This window comes from Oncorhynchus kisutch, linkage group LG5 (assembly GCF_002021735.2).
Source record: "Oncorhynchus kisutch isolate 150728-3 linkage group LG5, Okis_V2, whole genome shotgun sequence".
Lineage (NCBI taxonomy): Eukaryota > Metazoa > Chordata > Actinopteri > Salmoniformes > Salmonidae > Oncorhynchus > Oncorhynchus kisutch.
Genome location: NC_034178.2, coordinates 37,919,816 through 37,947,656, shown reverse-complemented (window position 1 = coordinate 37,947,656; position 27,841 = coordinate 37,919,816). Strand labels below are relative to the sequence as shown.

The 27,841-nt window shown below is 43.5% G+C and overlaps 1 protein-coding gene across 1 annotated transcript in view; it reads right to left on the bottom strand.

Annotated features, from left to right (window-relative positions):
- The window catches only part of LOC116374198 (membrane-associated guanylate kinase, WW and PDZ domain-containing protein 1-like), a 133,107-nt gene that overhangs the window by 9,438 nt on the left and 95,828 nt on the right, over positions 1-27,841 (bottom strand). The window contains exons 2-3 of the mRNA XM_031825013.1: positions 22,420-22,536; positions 12,665-12,765 (exon numbers count right to left, since the gene is read on the bottom strand). Of these exons, the coding sequence (XP_031680873.1) occupies positions 12,665-12,765; positions 22,420-22,536 (218 nt within the window). The remainder of the gene's footprint in view (positions 1-12,664; positions 12,766-22,419; positions 22,537-27,841) is intronic.

Here is a 27,841-nt window from a genome sequence, read left to right as displayed (position 1 = left end):
TACAGTGTAGACAATTTTAATTTTGTAAATTACTATTGTAGACTACAGGCCTGGAAACGGCAGATTTTTTATGGAATATCTACATAGGCCCATTATCAGCAACCATCACTCCTGTGTTCCAAATGGCACGTTGTGTTAGCTAATCCAAGTTTATAATTTGAAAAGGCTAATTGATCATTACAAAACCCTTTTGTAATTATGTTAGCACAGCTGAAAACTGTTGTTCTGATTAAAGAAGTAATAAAACTAGAAGGCCAGCATCCCGGAGTCGCCTCTTCACTGTTGACGTTGAGACTGGTGTTTTGCGGTACTATTTATTAAAGCCGCCAGTTGAGAACTTGTGAGGCATCTGTTTCTCAAACTAGACACGCTAATGTACTTGTCTTCTTGCTCAGTTGTGCACCGGGGCCTCCCACTCCTCTTTCTATTCTGGTTAGGGCCAGTTTGAGCTGTTCTGTAAAGGGAGTAGTACAGTACACAGCATTGTACGAGATCATCTGTTTCTTGGCAATTTCTCACATGGAATAGCCTTCATTTCTCAGAACAAGGATAGTCTGACGAGTTTCAGAAGAAAGGTCTTTGTTTCTGGCCATTTTGAGTCTGTAAACAAACCCACAAATGCTGATGCTCCAGATACTCAACTAGTCTAAAAAAGGCCCATTTTATTGCTTCTTTAATCAAAACAACAGTTTTCAGCTATACGCCTATGTAGATATTCCATGAAAAATATTCAGTTTCCAGCTACAATAGTCAATTTGATGTAATTTTAATGGACAATTTTTTTTGCTTTTCTTTCAAAAACAATGACATTTCTATGCGACCCCAAACTTTTGAATGGTAGTGTATTGTATTCTACTCTACACACTGCTTGTCCTAATATTTATACATTTCTTAATTCCATTCATTTACTTTTAGATTTGTGTGTATTGTGAATTGTTTATACTACTGTACTGTTGGAGCTAGGAACACAAGCATTTCGCTACACCCGCAATAACATCTGCTAAATATGCGTGTGTGACCAATATATTTGATTTAATTTGCAATCGACCTGTTGGAGACCACTGATCAACAGTCTACAGTCTTACCCCTGTCATCTCCAATGAAGTGCTAACCATCACACACAACCCTATGTGTCTATCCAGTTCACCATCACTGACCCTAGTTCCACTCCCACCCTCCCCTCTCCCAATCTCAGACTGCCCCATATCCTCTGGGTCTCCCTCCCAGGCATGACAGTGTGGAGTAAGATTGGGTAGACAGGTGTGGGGTAGGAAGTGTGGGCTGGGGAGGGGTGGGGTGTGGTATGATACAGTGGGACAGAGGGACGGAGGTGTTGATTCAATTCAGAAAGGCCAGACCGGTCTCCCCTCGCGCCTCACAATCTTATTACTGATCCACCCTGGCCCGAGAGCATGTTCACAGGAAGACATTTATTTATTTGTCCCTCTGTCTGTGTCCAGCAGGAAACAACAGTGAGAGTCTGAGTACACAGAACCAACCAGGCAGCCTCCTATAAACGGTCCTCTCTACCTCTAATCCACTAAACAATGGAGGCTTCCAGCCCACCTCTGGCTGTGGGAATAAATCAAAGGTGGGAATGTGTCCTGTGTTGAGTGGAACAAACTCCTCCCGTACTGTACTTAAAAATAAACACTTTATCTTATCCAATAAAATGGATCGCTTCAATGCCCTCAGTGATGGGGATTCAAGTCAACGAATCTCTGCCTTTTGGTCGCCACTGAACTGCTGTTCTGGCAGATCCAAGGGCCTCATGCATATGTAATTGATGACTATTTTAGAGAGCCTCTGCTCTCTCTTCGGCTGGCACAATTGACTCAGACCTTTTCAACACTGACATTTGTGAGGCTTGGACTTGATTGCATGACAAAAATAAATAAATAATTCTATGACTCATTTACATGACAACATTATACATTCTCTCGGCCGATGAACGACTGGCGAGGAGAAGATTACATTCAAAACACACGTTTTAAAACTTAAAAAAATTATTTATAGAACCAGGGTAGAAAATAGCCCATCTCTGCACTGACAGAGACAGCACCACTGAGACAAACACATGGCGCTCTAAAATCAGCCGTGTTTTGATCATCACGGTTCAAAACGCATCAGAAAGGCAAAAGGAGGTTGTGGAGGCATGCTGCTGCTCACAACCCAGGCTCTAAAAATAGCTGAGTGTAAAAAATAATAATAATAAAAAAGGGTTTATTTCCTCTCTCCACAGCTCCGTTCCCTAGAGCAGTGAAGCACCCCGGGCCTACATATCCCCATTGAACCTGGGCTTGGATTTCACCTGCAACCTACATTCAACCCACAAGGGCAACACAGAGTTTGACTTCTTGGCCGACTTCACTGTGACAGAACGGAAACAGTGAGACACACTCCGCCATTGTATTATTGACTGCTTGTCTTCCTCCTTGAGACCAAATGGGCTCCTGAGTGGCGCAGTGGTCTAAGGCACTGCATCTCAGTGCAAGAGGTGTCACTGCAGTCCCATAGATATGTTTTGGGTAGGCCGCCATTGTAAATAAGAATTTGTTCTTAACTGGCTAAAGGTAAAAGAAAATTAAATTAAATGAAATGAAATGAGATCACGAGATCTTCCAAAGAAACGGGCAGCATGACTTAATATTGCAACAACCCACTGGCACAATGTCCAAGTCCTTAAATATTAAATGTAAAAAACGAACAGAATGTGCTGAATACTGTCGCCTACATTAGTGGTCAAACAGTCTTTAGTTTTGTCTGGTGTGAATCCTTCATATCTGGACCCAGAGGAGACGAGCCGTGGTGAGGCTACTGTTGCCTGCTGCTGGTGAGCTGAGCTCACATGAAAACAGCTCTGTTTGCTGTGCTCTCAACAGCCAGATTTGCTGACTTCCAGTGTTTACTGGACAAACTAGGAGGACGACCTCTCTCCCCCCAGAGATTACTGTGAGATCCCCCTGCTCCTATGTATCCAAGAATGACAGACACCCAGACGTGACTATCTGACGGTAGAGCTCCTCCATGTTCAGAGGGGAAGAGAGTTACAGCAGGGTCGGCAGCAGTGTGTATACTGGAGGAACCAGGCTAGTTGAAATTAATCACTCGAGTGGGGAAGCAAAGGGAAGGACACTGAAGTGTGTGTGTGTGTGTATATGCGTGCGCTAGAGGTCTACGTGGGACTGAGTTATTCATCCCGCTCCTGCCTGCACCCACAGCTTTTCCTACCTTACCCGCTTCTCCCCCGATGGCTTTCTGTCCGACTACCACCTGCAACTGCAATAACTGGGCCAGAACACAACCATAGTTCCACAATGTTATTTTAGGCAATATGTGATGCAGCTCGCTTGCTAGCCATGCTCCCAGCAATATCAAAATGCGCAAAAAAGTGACTTAATGAATAGGTTAAATGACCAGAGATTCTCACACAACCCATTATATTAGGCAATATGTATTACTGGGCTATATCAGCCAATAGGCTAGATGTAGTTTGAAGAGAGCAGAGTTGGACATTTTTGCATATAGCCTACCTTTTAGGAGCGGGACACTTTTCAGAGACTATTATAGGTGATCAATATTTCTTTCTGGACAATGTAGTAAACTATAACCAAAACATACTGTATTTAGGAAGTTAATTTCCTTGCAATGATAACTGTCCCGTGCTTCTCCGCCAATGCATAGGCTATAGCCTATTTGTCAGCGGCAGGGTAGCCTAGTGGTTAGAGCATTGGACTAGTAACCGGAAGGTTGCAAGTTCAAACCCCTGTGCTGACAAGGTACAAATCTGTCGTTCTGCCCCTGAACAGGCACTTAACCCACTGTTCCTAGGCCGTTATTGAAAATAAGAATTTGTTCTTAACTGACTTGCCTAGTTAAATAAAGGTCAAAAAAAAAAAGTAGCTTAGCGGGTTAAAAGCGGTGGGCCAGTTACCAAATGGTTGCTGGTTCGAATTCCAGAACAGGGAAGGTGGAAAAATCTACCATTCTGCCCTTGATCGAGGCAGTTAACTCCCAACACCAACTGGTACCTGGGCGCTGTGGAAGTAGATTAAGGCAGCCCCCTGCACCGCTCTGATTCAGAGGGGTTGGGTTAAATGCGGAATTTCAGTTGAATGCATTTAGTTGTGCCACTGACTAGCTATCCCCTAACCCTATTTAATAGAGACCACTCGCACACCCAACTACTGTAGGAGAGGAGATGTGTGGCTAATGAACTTAAAGCAGTAATAATAATGAGAGTGGACACTCTCTTGAGCTACGTTTTGCATATAGGATAAAGCCTACCTTTAAGGAGTGGGACGATTAACAGGCAGAGAGAAATAAATGGCTAATCAATAATTATTGAAAAGGCTCAAAGTTACTCAACTACGCTTTTCAATTATCATTTTTGGATTGCACCTCGACTCACATTGGCTGAGTGCCCTCCCCTTCTTTCCATTTTCAATATTCATTAAGTAGTAAACTATAGCCCGATTATATTGAATTTAATTTCCTTGGGAAGATAACTTCCACGTGTTTCTCTGCCCATGCCTAGGCAGCCTATCCATTTCATTGAGACCACACATATACTGTAGGCCCACTTGACCTCGCACACCCAACTAGGAGAGGAAGGCTACTGAACTTGAAGCAGCGAACAGAGGTGCTTTTAATACAATAGGTAGGCCCCTCATGTATATCCCAGCCACTCTGCTACAGGAATCAATACATCTCCAGACAGAAAGACCATAAACTATTACCTGTGTCAACACCCATGTTTAGCCAGCATTTGGTAATTACACACCTGACCTGAACAGACAGGTTGGACATCTCCCTTTAACCAAACACAGCCAGTTACTCCCCAAAAATAGCACAGCACTTATGTATTTATTTAAAACTGAAATTCGTTTGTGATATTTCAACAAAGATGTTTTTTTCCCTTGGACATGTATGTGCTACAATTATTTTTTTACCACGGCGCTGGACGCTCATCTACAACTTTCAGAAACAAAACAAAAACAATAGCAAATGAGCCGAGGGCGACCAGTGACGCTGTTTCCCCTAATGCGGATTCCAGCTTTAACTAGACTAGTTCCCCTGTTCGGTCAGAGCTGATTGGGATCAAAGGCCTATAGAAACAGTGCAGCCAGTGATAATCCGCAACGCAGTTGTTGCTGGAAGACGTTATTGTACATCACCTGCCCCTCATCTCCCTCCCAATCTCTCATAATTGGACTAAATGTATTTCAATTACATTGTTAAAATACACCAACGAGTCAGTCATTAATTGGCCCTTTCCAGTATTCATTCCTCTTGGCGCACAAGGCTATGGCGATATCAGTTTTGTCAGTATGCTTCAGAAGCTAAAGCCTTCAGCATTCAAATAGAAAAATGTTAACTAGCAGGCAGCCCAGGCCATGGAGCCAGGACCATGTTAGAGGTAGAAATAGCCTGAAAACACAGTCTAGTGTTAACATACAAATAGGGCTCCAGAAAGTGGAGAAAAAGACAAATGTGCTATCCATGATAGTGATCCAATATGTGCCATGGTGAAAAGTAGGCCATTGTAAATGTGTTTGGCAATGATTCATTATTATTGTTCTGATAATAGTGTTCTATTCTTACTCTGCTGGTGTGCTGGTGTGCCAGTCTTTCAGGACAGAAGAAAGAGCGGATTGAAAGAGCGGATTGAGCTAGTTGTTGGCTAAAGAGGAAACAAAGAAAGCCCTAGCGAATGGCGAGACTGGCTAGAATTGGAGTTTATGATTATATACAGAAAGAAAGGGAGTATTCTCTTTACCACAATGTAAAAGCCAGAGATCCATCATTGCGTATGAGAAAACGAATGCCGTGCAGATATACAGATATATTTTTGCTAAGTTGGAAGGAAATTATCTGTAAAGCTTGATTACATTTTCTATGAGCATCACCTCTCCATCTATTTCTCCCTCATCCTCTCTCCTTTCCCTCTCCATCTTCTATTTTATTCTCTCTAATCTTGATATTCCTCCTCTTTATCTTTTTCTTTCCTTCTCCCTCTCATCCCTCTAGTCTACCTCCCTCCTTTTGTGGACATTGGTAGAATAAAGCAGGACGCTGAGGCGACGGCAGTCAGCAGTCCATCTCTTTGCCCACACTTTGTGCTAATGTCCTCCTCAAATTGGCCAGCTGGCTATGTGGCTGCCCGCGTCTATCTGTTTCTACATTTTGGTCAACTCATATCCTTCTCCTGCCAAAACACCAAACTGCATCCACGTGCCTCTACAACGTCAAAGCCCCAAGACTACACTGAAACACTATACCATTCATTTAGAGAGCACTTATGTGCAGCAGAAACAATGAAGCAAATCACTGATATGTGAAACAATTAAAATGACTTCATAGTCTTGGAACCAAGAATAGCCTATAATTAGTGTCCTATAGCTGGGATTCAGGGAACATGAGTCAGCTGCTTCTATTCAGCCACTGATTACTGAACAACTCTGTAAGACAGTTTGCTTCTTCTGTGGTTATTCTCAATGATCATACAGATGACTATGACAGCGTACATATCTGTACATGTATAACCGGTATATTCCTGATAGCTATAATCAATATATCCTGCACTACTTAAAGTAGTCCCACACTGCAGTACAATGTATCCACTAAACAGTAGAAACTTGGATGGATGTTGGTCGGGCTATTCTGCCTTAAATAGCATACGTTAGAGTGGGTTAGAGTGAACGTGTCTCTATTCTCAGTCTGTGCACGTCTAACGTGAGAGGTTGAGTCGGTGTCTATGTGCTGTGCACACTAACATCACTCTTCCAAGGATGAATGGGCCAAAATGAGAAAAAATGTTTAGCGATGGACAGTATTTCCCTACAGCAGACCGGTTAGTCAACTGCATAGCGATGCTTCTGTCCATGGCAAGAAGAACACGAGAGGAGTTAGGAATTTAATTTAAGATGGACTATGTGCCCGTAAAGCCACCAATTAAAATGTTGTGTTTCAGCCGCAATAGCAGCCCTGCCACTTGATTTGTTACAAAGCTACCTTGTCGATGTTGACTTCCAGGAAAGAAGATGTGCACCAAAACAAAAAGATTTGGTCATGTCAACTCACCCAGTGACAATAGTACACTTGGCTATTCGAGTAGCATTTCTGATACCACACAATGTGTTGTTTCACATCCCTGACTGAGGCATGTTTTCATGCAGGTTTTCCAGACAGCACACAAAGAGGCTAGCAGATTCTCAGTACAGTAGCATAAGAAACATCTCCATCTTGGCCTGATACTAGTGTGTGTTGGTGTGTGTGTGTGCAGGGTACGGGGGCAGCAAAACGGGGTAAGACTGGGGTCAGTGCCCGTTCTCCTAGCTCCACAGGGGACACAACCATCGGTCCCACCAAAGGGTCAATCAACAACACACAGGCTGCCCATTCCAGCATTTACCGCTCCACAAATTGCCCTGCGGTTTGGGGGGGGGGGGGGGATTCCTCGAGCTCCAGCCTCCCTGGACTGAGTTGACTCCCCCACCCCTGTTTTAGGAGGAAGGGGTCGAGAGGCTTGTTATGGCTTAAAATTGATTGGCAACATTCATCAGAGAGGTTTTATGATGGAGAGGATGGGGGGGGCTGTTGTTTTCACATCGCTGGCTGAAAAAGGCTCATGGTGCGGAGCGAGACAGACACATCCACACACAATGAGACCAAAACAGCCCTTTCTCTTAACCCGTGACACGCTCCATTTTCCTCCGCGAAGCCTCGGTTTACAGCCCTTAATGATTTGAGCGGAGGGGGAAATATCGGGGGAGGGGGGATTAAAATAAAATAAAACTGAAGACCACTGAGGCTAAATGACCCAGAAACCTGACTAAAATACCTGCGATGGGTCTTTTCTTCAGCCAGGAAAAGCTTCTTCACCGAAGGCTAGCACGGCAGAAGAGGGTAAGAGAAAGAACGGCTTTAAAACTTCCATTTACAGAGGGAAGGAAAGAGAGGAGGAGGAGGAGAAGAGTCGACAGAGAGATGGATAGAGGCAGAGAGAAAGAAGGAGACTGTGAGGGGGCAGGAGGAGAGGGGGTTAGCAGGAAACCCTGCTGCTAGCAAGCTCTGGTGAAGATAATGGCCTCCAACAGGAGCAGGCATGTCAACAGATCACAGCTTAATAATACAGCCCCCCCGTCAGAGCACTGCCATCTCCGCCAGACACACACACCAGAGACCACACACACACACACCAGAGACCAGACACACACACCAGAGACCAGACACACACACCAGAGACCAGACACACACACACACACACACACCAGCGACACGCACACAAAAGTATGACAGACACACGGAATGACCATTCCACTGCTATTGCTGCCAGCGACCTGCCTCTGTCTCTTATACTGATGTGTTCCGCCTGATGCACAGTAACCCCCCCCCACTCTCTTTCTCCCTCACCATCCATTCCCGCCCCGCCATTAAATCCCAGAAGCCAAAGCATCATTCTCAAATTAAAGATTAAATAGAGAGCATTACCTCTGATTTCCTCAGCTAGTCCAGGGCTACACAGCTCACATCAGAGAGAAACCAGTCAGGTAGGATGAGAAAACACAAAACAGGTCGCTCTTTATCCACAGGGAGCGCGTCAGACACTCGCATCCGAGCTACAGCCTCCCTCTGTCTGCCTGTCTGTCCAGTGTCGAATGTCCAGCACTGGCCACCGATGCGATCCGCTGTCTGTCTGATGAGTCTTCCTGTTCCTGCCAGGCTCAGAATCCAGGCTCAGCCAACGTGAACTATACACATGCATACATACACGCTGTGCTCCGCTCTGCTCCTGTCTGACTGAACGCAACCAACGTCTCCAGTCTCACACTTACCCACATGCACCCGCCCACCTCCACTCAGTCTCTCGCTCACTCTAGCTGTCGCTCGCTTGCCCTCGCTCCCCCCTCACTTTTCTCTCTCTCGTCCCCTCTGCAGCCTATATCGCTCTCTCTTACACACAGACGTAGTCACACATGCTCCCTCTGCTCTGACAAACAAGGCAGTCCCAGCGAGAGAGCCCATCCCCATGCATCACGTGACCACCGAAATCAACACTACCAAGGGCAAGCACGGGGCAGGGATGGATGTAGCTGGGCTACTAGGGCTGGGATGCTGGGGCTAGAATGATGAGATTAGGTCTGGACATAAGGCTAAGGTAGAATAGGACTGATTAAGGACTGAATGAGATAAAGTGTGGGTGCATGCATTCAGTGCATTCGGAAAATATTCAGACCCCTTGACTTTTTCCACATTTAGTTACATTTCAGACTTATTCTAAAATTGATTACATGTTTTTTTTCTCTCATCAATTTAAACACAATCTACACACAATATAATGACAAAGCAAAAACAGGTTTGTAGAATTTTTTGCAAAACGTATTAAAAAACTAAAACTGAAATGTAACATTTATATAAGTATTCAGACCTTTTACTCAGTACTTTGTTGAAGCACCCTTGGCAGTAATTCCAGCCTCGAGTCTTCTTGGGTATGACGCTACAAGCTTGGCAGACCTTCAGGAGTTTTTGGGGAGTTTCTTCCATTCTTCTCTGCAGATCCTCTCAAGCGCTGTCAGGTTGGATGGGGAGCGTCGCTGCACAGCTATTTTCAGGTCTCTACAGAGAGGTTTGACAGGGTTCAAGTCCAGGCTCTGGCTCTGCCACTGTGTGCTTAGAGTCGTGGTCCTGTTGGTAGGTGAACCTTTGCCCCAGTCTGAGGTCCTGAGCGCTCTGGAGCAGCTTCCGTCTGGCCACTCTTCCATAAAGGCCTGAATGGTGGAATGCTGCAGAGATGGTTGTCCTTCTGGAAGGTTCCCTCATCTTCACAAAGGAACTCAGGAGCTCTGTCAGAGTGACCATCGAGTTCTTGGTCATCTCCCTGACCAAGGCCCTTCTCCCCCGATTGCTCAGTGTGGCCAGCTCTAGGGAGAGTCTTGGTGGTTCCAAACTTCTTCCATTTAAGAATGATGGAGGCCACTGTGTTCTTCGGGACCTTCAATGCTGCAGTCATTTTTTTCATAGCAAAGGATCTGAATACTTATGTAAATTTAGGTATTACTGATTTTTCAAAAAAACAGTTTTTGCTTTGTCAATTTGGGGTGTTGTGTGTAGATTGTTAAGGAACATGTTTAATTTAATACATTTTCGAAGAAGGCTGTGGAAAAATTCAAAGGCTCTGAATACCTTCAGAATACTTGGTGAATACTTTCTGCCATTGTTTTTCTTGAACCCCAGAGATGCAGTCGTCTGTGGGGAGATAGGAGGGGTGATGGGGAAAGGAGGGGTACAGGAACAGCAGCTTTGAGTCCTTGTTTCTTTAACCCCTCGAGGATAGTCAGTCCATCAATACAGCATCCCTAATCACATTACTGATAATGGCAACAATAACCAGGAATGAGGCAGTTATTTTCCTATAGACAAGCCCTTCATTTATGAAATGGCTACATCCTTGACTTCTGAATGGCTATCTTTGTTATTATATTATGCACGTTTTAACAAAACAGCATTTCAATTGTGAAAACATTTAAATGTGTGACCTCTCTCACCGGCCACTTTCACAGCCGAGGGATCACTCCAGGCTTCAGGATGTCAGACAACAAACAGTCCTGAAAAAGCTAACTCTTCAGAAAATAGGACAAAGGTGTTTAGGTGTGTGTGATGACCCCTAGGTTGCAGAGAGAGACAAGAAAGCTGCCAATTTGGGGAGCAGGCATGAATCATTTCACCCACGCTGGATTGGTGCTTCAGAATAACATGTTACACAGGGAGAAGCAGTTTAACTTTAGATCAGCCAGAAGTTTGGGTTAGTCCATCTGTTTTTTAAGGCACTTAACCTTAATTGCTCCAATGGTCCCAGTTGATACCGGTAGACCCTGGCAGTGACCTTACTCTCCAAGGGTGTCTCAGGGAGAGTTGGGATATGCAAAAAACAAATTTCCAAAAAACTAATGTGTATTAATAAATACTTGTACATGAAATTTGACAAATATAAAGCACCACCAAATGACATAAAATATGCTTCCAAGGTACTCAACACAGAAGCCAGAGAGGAAAACAATTCATCACTAGCAGGATGAATTCACATTCCCACACACAACCTCTGAGTGTGTGTTTGTCGGGGCTGAATGGGTGAGTGCATGCGTGCCTGGACATATGTGTGTGTGTGTAGTGGGTATGACTTCCTGGGACTCATCCCTTCATTGAATCCTTCTTGACAATGTCTTTCTTTCACTTTCACAAAACGAATGATGTCAGCGGAATGACATTTCAAAAGACATTCAAAGCCTGTTACCTCCCCCTAAGATCCATCCATCCAACCAAAATCTAGGCCCTGCCCCCATCAATCAAACCAGTGTAGGAGGTGATACCACTGTGGGCCATCAATGAGTGTTCTGGCCTTTAAACAGTAGATTTGACGTAGTAAACAAGGAAATACTTGATTTCTATTGTACGGAATGCTTGTCAAATAGATAAATCTCCCTTAGTCTGTTAAAAAAGGACAAAGTTCCTATGACAATACGAACATATCTTGACAGACTTTGGTTGCAAGCATGACTAAGGCAGAGAGGGATCACTCTCACCAAAAATCTGTCCAGAATAAGCCCAATATGTATCTATGGGCTTAATATGCAGACCTAAACGTGTTGCCTACCTTCCTTTCCTGCCTTTGGGATAATGACTCCCATTGATAGGGCGGAGACATGAGCATCGTGCCATTACATACACAGATCTCTGACTAAGGTAACACCGACGGGACACCGACATCTTTTAGGGAGCGGTAATGAGGGAACCAATGACGGTTGCAATTGAGATGAGCTGTGCGGATGAATTTAGTGCCTATTGAAGGTTTAGCGAGACATAAACTAGAGATAATCTCGTGCCATCAATAGTTGCAATAGGCCCCTTAGTATTTGGTTATATTTCAATAGGCTACGCTATCCGTTAGAGTACTGAAAATCTGTACTTAAGTAAAAGTCCTATTACTTCGATTGTAATTTACTCAATAAAAGTAAAATTAACCCTTAAGATTAAAAAAGTATTCAGTAAGAAAACGAATTACACATTTAGTCTGGTATTTATTTGTATTTTTTTTTACACTTTATGCTAAACTGTGACAGCAAACAAAGAGGACAACAACATAGTGCGATTGATTTGACATTCATTAATAATTTAAGCCTGCCAGCACCATCTTGCAGATATCCTCCAGTACAGGTAGTCTCCATTGAAGACTGACATCAAAGTTTCAATTACAGTCTTAATCGAAGTTGACTTAATATCTATCAATGTGTTCAATTTCATAAAAAGGTAAATGGTACTCGAGACATTGTAATAATTGTAAAATTTTAATACCATAAATAAAAATGCATTTCACAACATCATTTCAAGTACATGTGATGGTGAACGCGTACTGAAAAGATTTACACTAAATGCGATGTTTCATTTTTCGCTCAGAATGAAATATCAAGGAGGATCAGGTTAGTGTTCAAACAACAATCAAAATGTAAAATGTCACCATCGATCATGTTACTAGTATGCAAATCAGACACATTCCAGCATGAAATTAAACATCAAGGTAGGTATTCAGGTAAGAACCATGTACGTAATAAATCAAACATTGCCATAGTCAACTCAATCATCTTTTTGATGCCAAGATAGGATTTACCCTCAATTCTCCTTTCCTTCTGAACCGCTCCTTTTCACTTTGAAGGGTATTTTCTTTTCGTGGCTGGCCACTCTCCTCTCCCTCGGATGTGCCACTACAAGCTGTAAATAAAAACACACACAAAAAGGTATTTCTAGTCATGGTCCAAAACGCTTACTGAGATGATACACTGACTGTACTACAGATGCGCTTATAGGCCTTGTCATAAAAAAGTACGACATTTCGACACACACAGAGTGAGAGGAGAGCAATGGAGTGGGAGGATGCTACGCTGGATGTCCCGGTTCATCTAGTTAGCGTTAGCTAGCTACTTGGTTGACACTGCAGCGAGCTAGTTTAGCCAGCTTATCTAGTGGCAACCTAATGTGATAGCTTGTTAGCCATTGCAACACACATCTGATTAATCTGTTAATTAACCTCTTTATCCTACCCCCTACTTTTTCGAACATTCTGTTAAAAATCGCGCAACATTTCAGCGCCCTGCTACTCATGCCAGGAATATAGTATATGCATATGATTAGTATGTGTGGATAGAAAACACTCAGACGTTTATAAAACTGGTTAAATCACGGCTGTGACTATAACAGAACGTGCGTTTCATCGAAAAGTGCAGGAAAATCTGATCACTGAAAATGGGAAAATATATCCATGCGCCACTTGAACCCATTGTTAAACGTGAACCACATTAAATGGGGCCGAGGTTGCAATACCTACAGCTTCCACACGATGTCAACAGTCTTGTCATTTGCCTACGAATTGTTTCTTGGTCAAACGGACACGAGGCAGCACATTTCTTCCGGTCTCCGACCAGATATTTTGGTGGAGATTTACCCGGACATTATTTCCAGAAGTACAGCTATAGAATATACATCGCCTTGTGATCAATTTGATCGCTTATTAATGTTTACTAATACCTAAAGTTGCATTACAAAAGTATTTCGAAGTGTTTTGTTAAAGTTTATCGTCAACTTTTTTAATTTAAAAAAATGACGTTACGTTATAAAACGCAATTTTTTCCTTGATCACACAGTCTTCATAGATCGATATCTAGGCTATATATGGACCGATTTAATCGAAAAAAAAAGACCCAATAGTGATGTTTATGGGACATCTAGGAGTGCCAACAAAGAAGATGGTCAAAGGTAATGAATGTTTTATATTTTATTTGTGCGTTTTGTGTAGCGCCGACTATGCTAATTATTTTGTTTACGTCCCCTGCGGGTCTTTTGGGGTGTTACATGCTATCAGATAATAGCTTCTCATTCTTTCACCGAAAAGCATTTAAAAAATCTGACTTGTTGCCTGGATTCACAACGAGTGTAGCTTGTGTATTTTAATGAACATTTGAGTTTTAACGAGTGCTATTAGCATGTAGCGTAGCGCATTTGCATTTCCAGATGTTGCTGGAGTAAAGTGTTAAAAACCTTTTAACACCTTTTAAAAACCAAACCATTTGGACGCCATTTGGACGTCTGCGTCTCAGGTAGGAGCAAGAGGTTTTTAACACTTTATGCCAATGACAAGGTGGCTAGTTAGCCAACAAGCAGAGATCATATGGGGAGCCAAAATCAGGAGATTAAACTTGATCAGATTCGGGGTTAGCTACCTAGCCATTTGATTTGCAATCTAAACACAATTTCAACAATGCGCTCGAAACACAATTTGAACAACATAATTATATCTGAGAAAAACTTTTACTCCAGCAATATAGAATATTACAAAGACAGAAGGTAAATTAAGTGCACCTTACCTCTGATTGCGTCTCACTAAGAACCCCCGAGCAAAATATCCTCAGGGTGAAGCCGTGTGCTTCACTTCAAGAGCCATGGTGGAGATACAGGGTTTGACAGACAACTTTGAGAGCCTATGAACTGAAGAGTTTTGATGAAAAGGTATTTTGAATACATTTCATTGGTCAAAGGGTCGTGAAACGTTCATAGAGACAGACGTAAAGGGGAACCAAAAGCATCAATTCTTGTAAAAAAAAAATATCAGTCAGTATTTAGTGTGATCCCCTTTTGCCTCATTCAGTGCGACATCTTCTTCGCATACAGATGATCAGGGTGTTGATTGTGGCCTGTGGAATGTTGTTCCACTCCAACTCAATGGCTGTGCAAAGTTGCTGGATATTAGTGGAAACTGGAACACGCTGTCGCACACGTCGATACAGAGCATCCCAGACATGCTCAATGCGTGTAATGTCTGGTGAGTATGCAGGCCATGGAAGCTGGGACATTATCAGCTTCCAGGAATTGTGAACAGATCCCTGCGACATGGGGCCGTGCATTGTCATGCTGAAACATGAGGTGATGGCGGCGGATGAATGGCACATCAATGGGCCTCTGGATCTCGTCATGGTATCTCTGTCCATTCAAATTGCCACCGATAAAATGCAATGGTGTTAAATAAATAAAGTGAAAACAAGTTTTTAGATATTTTTTAAATGTATTAAAAATAAAAAAAATAGAAATACATTATTTACCCACTGGCTCCAGGTCATCTATATGTCTTTGCTAGGTAAAGCCCCGCCTTATCTCAGCTCACTGGTCACCCACACGTAGCACGCGCTCCAGCAGGTATATCTCACTGGTCATCCCCAAATCCAACTCCTCATTTGGCCGCCTTTCCTTTCAATTCTCTGCTGCAAATGACTGGAACAAATTGCAAAAATCACTGAAGCTGGAGTCTTATATCTCCCTCACTAACTTTAAGCATCAGCTCCAGCTTCAGTGATTTTTGCACCTGTACACAGCCCATCTGTAAATAGCCCACCCAACTGCCTCATCCCCATATTGTTATTTATTTTTTGCTCCTCTGCACCCCAGTATCTCTACTTGCACATTCATCTTTTGCACATCTATTACTCCAGTGTTAATGCTCAATTGTAATTATTTCGCCACTATGGCCTATTTATTGCCTTACCTCCCTAATCTTACTACATTTGCACACACTTTATATACATTTTCTATTGTGTTATTGACTGTACTTTTGTTTATCCCATGTGTAACTCTGTGTTGTTTGTGTTGCACTGCTTTGCTTTATCATGGCCAGGTAACAGTTGTAAATGAGAACTTGTTCAACTGGCCTACCTGGTTAAATAAAGGTGAAATAATATTTTTTTTAACATAAGTATTCAGCCCCTTTGCTATGAGAGACAAAATGGAGTTCAGGTGCATCCTGTTCCCGTTGATCATCCTTGAGATGTTTCTACAACTTGATTGAAGTCCACCTGTGGTAAATTCAATTGATTGGACATGATTTTGAAAGGCACACACCTGTCTATATAAGGTCCGACAGTTGACAGTGGATGTCAGAGCAAAAACTAAGCCATGAGGTTGAAGGAATTGTTCGTAGAGATCCGAGACAGTATTGTGTCGAGGCACAGATCTGGGGAAGGGTAGAAAAAATGTCTGCAGCATTGAAGGTCCCCAAGAACACAATCATTCCATCATTCTTAAATGGAGGAAGTTTGGAACCACCAAGACTCTTCCAAACTGAGCAATTGGGGGGAAAGGGCCTTGGTCAGGGAGGAGACCAAGAACCCTATTTTAAATTCTTAATAAATTTGCAACATTTTCTAAAAACTTGTTTTCGCTTTGCCATTATGGCGTATTTTGTGTAGATTAATGAGTAAAATAAATAAGTTAATACATTTTAGAATTAGGCTGAAAAATAAAACGTGGAAAAGGTCAAGGGGTCTAAATACTTTCCAAATGCACTGTATATTTTGATTTGGCTATCTAGTCCGTTTGCTTATAATTTTATAGGCTACCTGCTGCTGCAATGTCTCTCATTCTCTGCACACACGCATTACCAATGATCATTTTACTCCAATGTGTTCTGCACACATGCATTACCAATGATAATTTTACGCCGATGTGTTCTGCACACAAGCATTACCAATGATCATTTTACGCCGATGTGTTCTGTACACACGCATTACCAATGGTAATTTTACTCCGATGTGTTCTGCACACACGCATTACCAATGATCATTTTACTCCGATGTGTTCTGCACACACGCATTACCAATGATCATTTTACTCCGATGTGCTCTGCACACACGCATTTCCAATTATCATTTTACTCCGATGTGCTCTGCACACACGCATTACCAATGATAATTTTACTCCAATGTGCTCTGCACACACGCATTACCAATGATAATTTTACTCCTATGTGCTCTGCACACACGCATTACCAATGATCATTTTACTCCGGTGTGCTCTGCACAGATTGGGAGAACAGATACAGTGCGTAACACATCGAATCCAGAGGACACTGATCCAATTCAATTCTGAATAATTGTTGTCCCCCACGATGAAATCGGGAAGGGGACTGTGGATATGTCTCCGTCTGTTCGTTCGTACGTTAGTCACACGCGGTATTTCACAAAGCAAGGGGCCGATTTTGACAAAACTTGGGTGAATGAAGAGTCATACTATAAAGATCTGGCATTTACAAAACGGCACTGACTGGCCCAAGGTGGGAGCTATAGTAATGAACTGAAATCTGTTAGTCACACACAATATCTTAATTGGCCCAAGGAGGGTGCAGCATCATTCGTGGGGGGATGAGATGTTTACTGTTGCCTTGTTTGATATTGTGATTGTTGTGTGATATTTTTTACTTCTATTCAGACAACTTCAATATATATTCTGCTTGTCCGACAATTATTTCTTTACTCGTCCCAGACAAGCAGGCTAGCATTAATGTCAAGCCCTATACAGAGAAGCCTGTGAAAAGCAGGTCCTACATACAAACCCTGCAGGGTAAAATGAGGCAGGGAAAACGTGCTACTAGCAGTCCCCATCTGTGCCTGTGTGCTAGCTACATAGCTGAGCATGCTTGCGCGTGTGCTTAGTTCCATCCTCCCTCTTCCCTTCTGCCCATCCCCCTCTCCAACCCCACCCCCAACGCAACCTCGACCCCACCCCCACCACATCCTTTTAGCCTATATGCAAGCCATCCACCATGTTCAAGAATGGTGAAACATCACACACCTCCCCACACACACGCTCACTTGCTCACTGCACCTCTCCAGCCACCCGTCATCTAGGAGAAAGAAACAGTGGAAAAATAACAGCAGACAAAGCACAGCACACCTGCCTTGATGCAAAGAGTGGGGGAGCGAGAGAGAGAGTAGAGTGGTAGCTACCAGTCTGTAGCAGGGATCCTGCTGATTTCTCTATGCAGCGCAGGCAGGCTGAGGCACAAACCCAGTGAGGAGAGCTCTGCTGCTGCTGAGCTGATCACAGCAACGAGTGGAAAACAACAGGGGAGGAGAGGGAACAGCAGCCACAGCTACAGCAGTGGGAGTCAGGATTGAGAGTAGGTATGGGATCGGGAATGAGCGCTAGGTGACCGCAGGGAAGCCGAAGGACGCCGGAAGATTGGAGAGGAAAAAAAGGAAGTAGAGGGAGACAGAAAAAAAAGAAATAGCGACATAGCGGGCTGTGGTATTTGGAGGTGGAGACGGGCTGTGGTATTTGGAGGTGGAGACGGGCTGTGGTATTTGGAGGTGGAGACGGGCTGTGGTATTTGGAGGTGGAGACGGGCTGTGGTATTTGGAGGTGGAGACGGGCTGTGGTATTTGGAGGTGGAGAAGGGCTGTGGTATTTGGAGGTGGAGAAGGGCTGTGGTATTTGGAGGTGGAGAAGGGCTGTGGTATTTGGAGGTGGAGAAGGGCTGTGGTATTTGGAGGTGGAGACGGGCTGTGGTATTTGGAGGTGGAGACGGGCTGTGGTATTTGGAGGTGGAGACGGGCTGTGGTATTTGGAAGTGGAGAAGGGCTGTGGTGTGGTAGGTGAGAAGTCAACAATGTGATAGGAGGAAAGACAGAAGAGGAACTATAGTTATCACGCTGGTCTTCTATGCTGTAGCAGCTGATATTTCCCATCCAGGACAACAATAGGTGTTTTGATCTGTAGTAGATCAGGGAGGGACACCGGCTGAACTGAACCCTGGCTCTGCTAAGGGAAGGAGAGGGGATACAAAGTACATGGCATCATTTAATTAAAGGCATGTTGTCCAGGACTAAAGTGTTTCTCCCATCTAAATCCTATCAGGTCAATCAACACTAATACGCTAAACCAATAGCACTGTCCTATAAGCCAATAAGACTTCCATCCTACTGTATCTGTCAACTTGTGGCAGTATTACACAGTAGAGGTCTTCACGGGTCCACCCGAATCAGAATACCCAAAACCCGAACAGAGTCCAAAATGCAAACTTGTCCCTGGGTTTTGGGTCAGTTCATGTTTGATTGTTATAGGGTCTCGATTCTATGTAACTACAGCTGATAGACCCAAGTGGACCCGGTCATGGCTCTGCATAATCTGTAGCATATTTATTTCACGGTAATAAGGTTAATTTATTAACTTGTAGAAAGCTTAGCCAACATACAAAGACCTATTAACCAGATGAGCAACTTGGCTGATAAACATGATTTTTTTTGTCACTCCGGTCCCATTTGGGGTTGGTTATGATTGTTCTCGGGTCCCCCTTCTTTTTTTTAAAGGATCGATCCAGTCAGGTCCGGGTCAAACTTTGGTCGTGTCTACACTTGACACTTACATGTGGCATATGCTATCAGAATACAAAGATGGCATTGAAAAGACAGGTTGTGTTCAGATCTGGCTGACCACTTCAGAAGGTGGTCAGGGATGCATTGTGCAGATTTCTCCTCAGTCTGGAAGCAATCAGGCTGCCTAAAGTGCATACAGTGGCAACGTCATCAGCACTCTCCAGAAAACTTGTGTTTTGAGGCACCTTTTCATTATAACGTTGGAGGAAATACAGTACGTTCCTAGCGTGTGAGGAATGTGTTGCTGGCCTCATAACTGCTAGCCAGCTAGCTAATATTTAGAACAAATATTTTTTTGTTTGGCTAGAGTTATGCTAACGAGTTTGAAATCTCTTTAGTGTTGCTTGCTAACTATTATTATTATTATGATTATTATTATTATTATCATCATCATCATCATCATCATCATATTTAGCCTATTCCACATTTGTAGAATGCATACTGGCATTTTAATATAGCACAGAATTCTGTAATGTGGACACATTTAAATATAGGTGTAGATGCATGACTCGTTTAGAATTCTATGATCAGAACTCTATGATCAGAATCCTAAAGCTGCATGAACTGTCAAGTCTAGACACAGCCTTATTGGACCTGAGAAAACGTCTACTACACAGACTAGGATTCATTGACATAACACTTGAGACATCCCCAGACAAATTTCTCCTCTGTCAGGGTCACATGTCCTCATTGTCACCCGTCCCCTGTCAGTCACCCCACCCCCCTGCTCTGGTCACTGGCCACCTGGTGGGGCCACACTCTGGTCAGCCTTTCAAAGCTTCAGCATGTTAACCAAAGAAGCAGCTGCACACACAGACGCTGTCTGATTACATGAATGATGATAGAGTGGAGTCAAGCATTGTCTTGATGGTGTGTGTGTGTGTGTGTGTGAGAAAGAGAGGGAGGGGAGTTTGAGCTGCATGGTTTGAGCACCATAGAGGAGACGAGAGGCTTGAGGAGGATGTCCCCAGTCAGGAGTAGAGCAGAGCGAGTAGGGTTAGGGTTAGGCCATCTGTCACCTCCAGCTGCTTTCTGTCCATTAATCACAGCCGCCTCATGCACACGAGTTGACCCATGGACACAACTATACCACCACACACTGACCTCCAGTCTCCAGGGCCTGGAGATGACCAGTGGAGAAACCAAACCACTGCTGAAAACATAACCAGTCTTGGTGCCCTTCTCACATCCTCTTCCCAAATCTATAATGTATCTTTTTGGAATAACTTAATCAAATTAATACATGTAAATCGATTATCCGAGAATGTAAATTTCACCAACAGCCAGTGGGAACCAATCAAAATTATGTTCCTAGCTAGGTATTCTTCTTATTACGACATATCCCAAAGTACAAATGGTACACCTTCATGGTGATATGTTTCTAGGGTTAACCATAATACAGTTTATCAGGGTGTCAATAAGAGTCAGAGAGAAGAGCTAGGCCTTTGGTAATTAAAATGGCCATTATGACCAGACTAGCACAATCCAGGCCTGTCTGGCTGACATATGGCACACTGGGTAATTCCAATAAAGTCCTGAGGAAAAAGCCCCTGGAATACAGATAGCAATTTGCGTGAGAGGGTCATGAATAAACTAATTGAATACCCAATGATGAGAATCCTTAGGAAAAAGTCCTGTTAATCCTAGTGTTCCCCCTAGGATTTATTTCAGCAGCAGTGGTTAGCGTGGCGTAGGTGTTTTTCTTGGCCTCAGAGACATTTTGATGTTTTAAAGCACATTTCATGCAATTCTACACATTTTGCCATGGGCAGAGAGAACATTATACAGTTTAAAAGCTAGATTTTATATATTTTGCTGAGAAAAAGAATTGCAGTTTTAAAGCTAATTTCCTGCAATTCTACCTATTTTGCAATGGGGCCCCAAGAAAAAATGTGCACTATAGGAGTAGACTTTGATGGTGTATCTGGGGGCATTAGAAAACATACTTGGATAACAAAGCATTGAAAGAGGCATGTAATTAACATTGTTGACATGCCCCTACTACTCAAGGCCCTGATAATGCAGTAGACCCATTGAATTGTGGGTTGGGTGAAGGGGACTAAAGTAACCTAGCCCAACAAATAAACTATGCTTCATATAACAAATAAACCACGAGAACCCTGCCATGCATTAATGACAAATGCAAAATGGCTGCTGCTAACTACACATCTTTAACCTGATCATACATTATATGTCCTGTGTAGGACTCCTAGTCTCACTATGTACTATGAGTTGATCGAGTTCCTTCTCTCTCTTTCCATCTGTTTGAGTGTCATGGCCAGCTCACGATCACTAGGGAATTCCATCTCCATTATGAGGAAGATGATAATCCCAGCTGCTGTACAGGGATTGGTTAACACAGCTGGATTTAGGTATTTTTCTTAAAACTGCGCTTGTAAGTAAGCATTTCACGGTAAGGTATACACCTGTTGTATTCGGCATATGTGACAAATAGAATTTGATCTATCTCAATGTTGCACTATCGGTCCCCCCATGTCACTGTGAAACATTATTGACACTGAGAAATATGATACATTCGAAGCCTCAAGGTACCTCTGCATTTCCTTCACACAATCTATACAGGACAGCTGCCCCACAGAAAACAGGCCTGAATCCTTGGACATCATGACATACTGTACAATGTGAGAAAAAATAGGAGTGAAGATGTGCGTGAGGTTCTGATCAAGACGTAGTGCGTTTAATCACTCTGCCTATTGATCGAGCGGAGGGAGAGCCTCCTGGCCTATCGACCATGGGGTGTGCTGGAGCTTCTTGCTCTAATCACATAGTATTGAAAACTAAACATCTGGCTGATTTAATGAATGACGAGGGTTGAGAGCATGAGCTCCATATTAATCTGGTTCCAATCGTCAGTGGGAGGAGACCACCATCTACTGCGGTCTGTGTGTTGTCCAGTGCCTACGACTCAAATAGTAATCTAAGTATTTTTTTTATTTTTGAGGGGAAAGAAGCTCCCTTAAAACCTGACAACCATTCAGATGACTAAGAGACATACAGCAACATGAGTATGACCAGCCAAAATCCCCAATGTCCAGTGTGAAGCTTCACCAAACAGCACAGAGTCCTTGCAAAGCTACAAAACAATGACATCAAGATGAGGAGGAAGAAGAGAACGACGAGGAGGAGTATAAAAGGGTGTGCTACTCACAAGGCACGGCGTGGCGGTAGAGGTTGTCTCGGATGGTCTGCTGCAGCTCGTGGTCCGGAGAGGACTTCTGGAAGCGCTGGCTCAGATAGTGCTTCAGGTCCTTATTCAGCTTGTTTCCTGTAGACAGCCAGACAAACAGGAAGATGTGTGTTAACTACATCACAACACATCACAGGAATACAGATGCCATGTAACAACGACAAATCCAAACAACACGGCTGTCATGTATTTCGAGTGAACACAACTCTCAGCCCATTTCATCACGTCCATAGACACCAGTCGGACGTGAATAAGCATAATATAACTGAGTAGACTAGACTGATCTCTCTCTCGCTCTATCCATGTTTCTTTCTCTTGGTCTTTGTATCGTCTGTTTGACACTGCATTGCACACCTTCCATAGTCACTCGGAGGGGTACCTGGCTAGCTCCCTCTCTCCCGGGCTGTAGCCAGTCAGTCCTGTCGTCCCAGTGCTGCCTGGTGGCTTAGACCCCTCCCACAGCTAGGCCATCTGTCTCTCAGACACACAGTGGAAAGGCTAACTGTTAGCCGCTGACACAATGCTCGTCAGAGAGAGAGAGGAGGCCAAACGGTTTCCTCTTGACACGTCACAGCGACACAGTCCTTGGGAGAGTGTTCGCACATGCTAACATATGCTGTGATATGATGAGCACATGCACTACATTTTGCAATGGACTCAGGTTTTTTTACAGTGTATTTTTGTATACGGTGGTGCAATAATGATTCAGTGAGCTCAATGACAAAATCCCATCAGAACAAGCAGGAGGACAGAGGGATACTGACCTCCAATAAGATCCATGTTTTTTATTGTGTGTGTGAGATTCTGTGCTTCTGTATGATGTAGATCCCTCTGTGTGATTGACAGATACAGTGCCTTCAGAACGTTTTAATACTCATGGACTTACACCACATGTTGCGTTACAGCCTGAATTCAACATTGATTCATTCAGTTTTTCTCTCTCACCCATCTACACACAATACCATATAAGTGAAAACAGGTTTTTAGATTTTTTTTTGCAAATTTGTTGAAAATTAAATTAAATAAATATCTCATTTACGTAAGTTTTCCCACCCCTGAGTCGATACTTTGTAGAAGCACCTTTGGCAGTGATTGAAGCTTTGAGTCTTTCTGGGTAAGTTGCTAAGATCTTTCCACACCTGGATTGTGCAACATTTGCCCATAATTCTTTTCAAAAATTCTTCAAGCTCTGTCAAATTGGTTGATGATCATTGCTAGACAATCATTTTCAGGTCTTGCCATAGATTTTCAAGTAGATTTAAGTCAAAACTGTAATTCGGCCACTCGGGAACATTCAATGTCTTCTTGCCTGTACTTAGCACAATTCCATTTATTTTTTATCCTGAAAATCTCCCCAGTCCTTAATGATTACAAGCATACCCATAACATTATGCAGCTACAACTAAGCCTGAAAATACAGAGAGTGGTACTCAGTAATGTGTTCTATTGGATTTGGCCCAAACCTTATACTTTGTATTCAGGGCAAAAGTGAATTGCTTTGTCACATTTGTATTACTTTAGTGCCTTGTTGCTAACAGGATGCAAGTTATGGAATGTTTTATTCCGCACAGGCAGAATTCTGCACTTTCTTCTTTTCACTGTCAATTAGGTTAGTATTGTGAAGTAACTACAATGCTGTTGATCCATCCTCAGTTCTCTCATATCACAGTCATTCACCTCTGTAACGGTTTTAGTCACCATGCTCAAATGGATATTCAATTACTGTTTTAATTTTACCCATCTACCAATAGGTGCCAATCTTTGTGAGGCATTGGAAAACCTCCCAGGTCTTTGTGGTTAAATCTGTGTTTGAAATTCAGGCTCTAAGACAACAAAATGTGAGAAAAAGTTAAGGGGTATGAATACTTTGACAGCACTGTACATTCTAACCACAATCTTTGAATGGTTGGATGCTGCTGAGCCATTTTTTTGGCCTTATCGGGCCAACAAAGAGTCTGATGGTGAATTAAAACCACGAGATTGTGTTGCCATGGAAACAGTGTGTGCGCATCACTGTGCAGGACTACTCTGCTGGTAAATAAAGCCATAGGCCTCTAATACAATGATTAAGGTAGCAAGCCTAGCACAGACTTCTAGCACACTGCTCTTAGTGTACTGCAATGAAGGCTACTGCACTCATCCACCCAGTCATGCGAGAACCTCCCTCACCACATCTCCTGCTGTGACAGACACCCGTCATCAGTGTCTCCACTGTGTTAAAGTTAATAGCCTTTCCTCAAACTCATCCTGTTCTTCTCCGTCCTCTGGCTTTTGGGCCCAGCCACTGGAAAGTGTCAATTGCTTTGATGCTCTGAGATTTGTCCCTGCATGAATGATAACATTATTTCCCCCTGTTGAAAACCTCCTACAGCTGTGTGTGTGCCCTCTACCATATACCTTCTCTGGAAGTAAAGTCTGGCTTTGGCCCACCCTCTCCCAACCAGGCATATCATTGTGTCTTAACCTCTAAAACAGTTTCCCCAGGCCAATGGATAGTCTTAGACACAAACAAACGGGACAGTTCCAGCAGCAGTCTGACCATGACAGACCCGCAGCTAGCCTGCCCGTCTGAACAGGCTGGCACCACCATCAGCACTCCACGATCGTAAGGATGATCAATGGAAACAGGATGTACCCCAGCTCAATTTCGAGTCTCATAGCAAAGGGTCTAAATACTTACGTAAATAAGGTATCCATTTTAAATGTTTAATACAGTACCAGTCAAACGTTTGGAGTGTCCAAAGCTGTCAGGGTGGCTACTTTGAAGAATCTAAAATGTATTTTGATTTGTTTAACACTTTTTTGGTTACTACATGATTCCATACGTGTTATTTCATAGTTGTGATGTCTTCACTATTATTCTACAATAGTCGAAATAGTAGAAAATCCATTGAATGAGTAGGTGTGTCCAAACTTTTGACTGGTACTGTGCATTTGGTAAAACCTGTTTCACTTTGTCATTATGGGGTATTGTGTGTAGATCGATGAGGATGTTTTTTTATTTAATCCATTTTGGAATAAGGCTGTAACGTAACAAAATGTGGGGAAAAGTCTAGGTGTCTGAATACTTCCCGAAGGCACTGTAATATCGGTGCTTTATCTGTGCAATAAAGACAGAAACAAATATTTCTGTGAAAGGCTAATATCGTCCGATAACATCGGTCAACAGATTTATCTGTCGGGCTCTACTGAAGATGATATCAAACGGCAAACAGGAGCACACACAAACAGGTACATTCACATACTCAACATACTGTGTGTATACATGTGCACGCACGCACACACACACACACACACACACACACACACCTCTAGAAAGTGCTTGTTCTGCTGACTTCATGAGTCATTGACCGCAGAGAGCCCAGTGTGAGATGAGCGGTAGCACCACGTCCTTGAGCTAATCACTAATGGCCTAAATAATGTGCCTGGTGCTAGAAGACAAGGGCAGCCAGCATCCCTCAGAGTCTCTCAGCTGGTAGGGACAGCCCATTGGCATCACTACATTATGGGAAGACAGGACAGTCTGCACAGTAGCATGACAACAAAGGGACAGTTGACATGGCCTGCTATGTAAGACCAGGTCAACCTACTGTTAGTCTCTGTCTGACATCAAGCTGCTACTCTACTGAGGATCCTACAACAAGGTCAGTATGCCAGTAGGGCTAATAAGCTAGCTAGACTAGCTTCCTTGTTCCACACCTTAATAGGACACACCCTAACAAACCTGGACCAGATAATGGCCCATTTCGCTGTATCTCTGAGATATCATCAATAAGCCCAAAACGTTCTTCACTACAAAACACAGCTTCAGGACAGCATGTCACCACCACCCTCTCCTTAACTCCACAGTCCCAGGCTGCCAGGCCCAACAAACCACACTGGAGACAAATCAGGGTAATAGTGAGAGGCAACAGTTGGTCCCCTAAATCCCTCAACCAGATTAGTGAATATATTTCCTCCAAACAGAGCCCTTCTTGCAGATATCCTTAAGCCCCCCAACAGTGGGTAGGGTTTCAGTATGGACACACAACTACAGTATCCTCTGTCTCGTCTGACTGAGCCACCATGTACCAGTGTTGAATGCAGAAATGGCTAATTATACACTGAACTCTTCAGCATGTTCATGTCAAACTTTGTCCTGCTAAGTGTGTCCTCTGGATAGCCTAATGAAGCAGGGTTAACGACAGGCTCATTAGTCAATTAAAGGAGCAACAGTGGGATGGAGCTAGGCTACATGGAGGATGTATACCTTGACCCTAACCACTGGTCCTAGATCAGATATATTTCACCACCCGTGATTGCTAAGGTTAGGATCAGGGATAATCTGATACTAGATCAAGGCCTTCATTACCAGCAGCTGAAACTCTCCCTTAGCGTTAGTCTCCGCTGGGACACAGAATTATACTGTTATTTAATGAGAGAGAGTTGTCACTACGCTAAAGGCATGGTCACCAGGGCCATCAGGGCTCCCAGTCAATAAACATTCTCCTGGTACTGACTTACCTCATAACTGCCTGCCTGTTACTCACCACTCTGACAGACAGAACATGCACCCCGTTCACAAAAATGGCTCGCTCCTACAGACAGTGAGTTGCATGGCTTGTTATATGAAGCAGGCATTCAGTTACTGTTCAACTGAACGGTAGAATGGGCAAAACAAGTGACCTGTTATATAAAACAGGCATTCAGTTACTGTTCAACTGAACAGTAGAATGGGCAAAACAAGTGGCCTGTTATATAAAACTGTCATACCTTAGCTTTCTTGGGAACAGGAACAATGGTGGCCCTCTTGAAGCATGTGGGAACAGCAGACTGGGATAGGGATTGATTGAATATGTCCGTAAACACACCAGCCAGCTGGTCTGCGCATGCTCTGAGGGCGCGGCTGGGGATGCCGTCTGGACCTGCAGCCTTGCGAGGGTTAACACGTTTAAATGTTTTACTCACCTCGGCTGCAGTGAAGGAGAGTCCGACAGAAACAAACAAAGATGTTTGTTTCTGTCGGCGCGATGCTTGGAGAAACCAGCTGGCTGCACCGACTCCGATAGCGTCTCTCCAGTGAACAGTAACTGAATGCCTGTTTTCAGTTACTGTTCAACTGAACGGTAGAATGGGCAAAACAAGTGACCTAAGCGACTTTGAGCATGGTATGATCGCCAGTTCCAGTATCTCAGAAACGTCCGGCCTCACAGAATAGTGCGACAAACAAAAAACATCCTGTCAGCGGCAGACTAGTGAGCAAAAACAGCTAGTTGATGAGAGGTTGAAGAAGAACGGCCAGAATCGCGCAAGCTTACAGGCAGGCCACAAACAGGCAAATAACAGCACAGTACAACAGGTGTGCAGAACGGCATCTGGGAACGCACAACTCATCAGTCCTGGT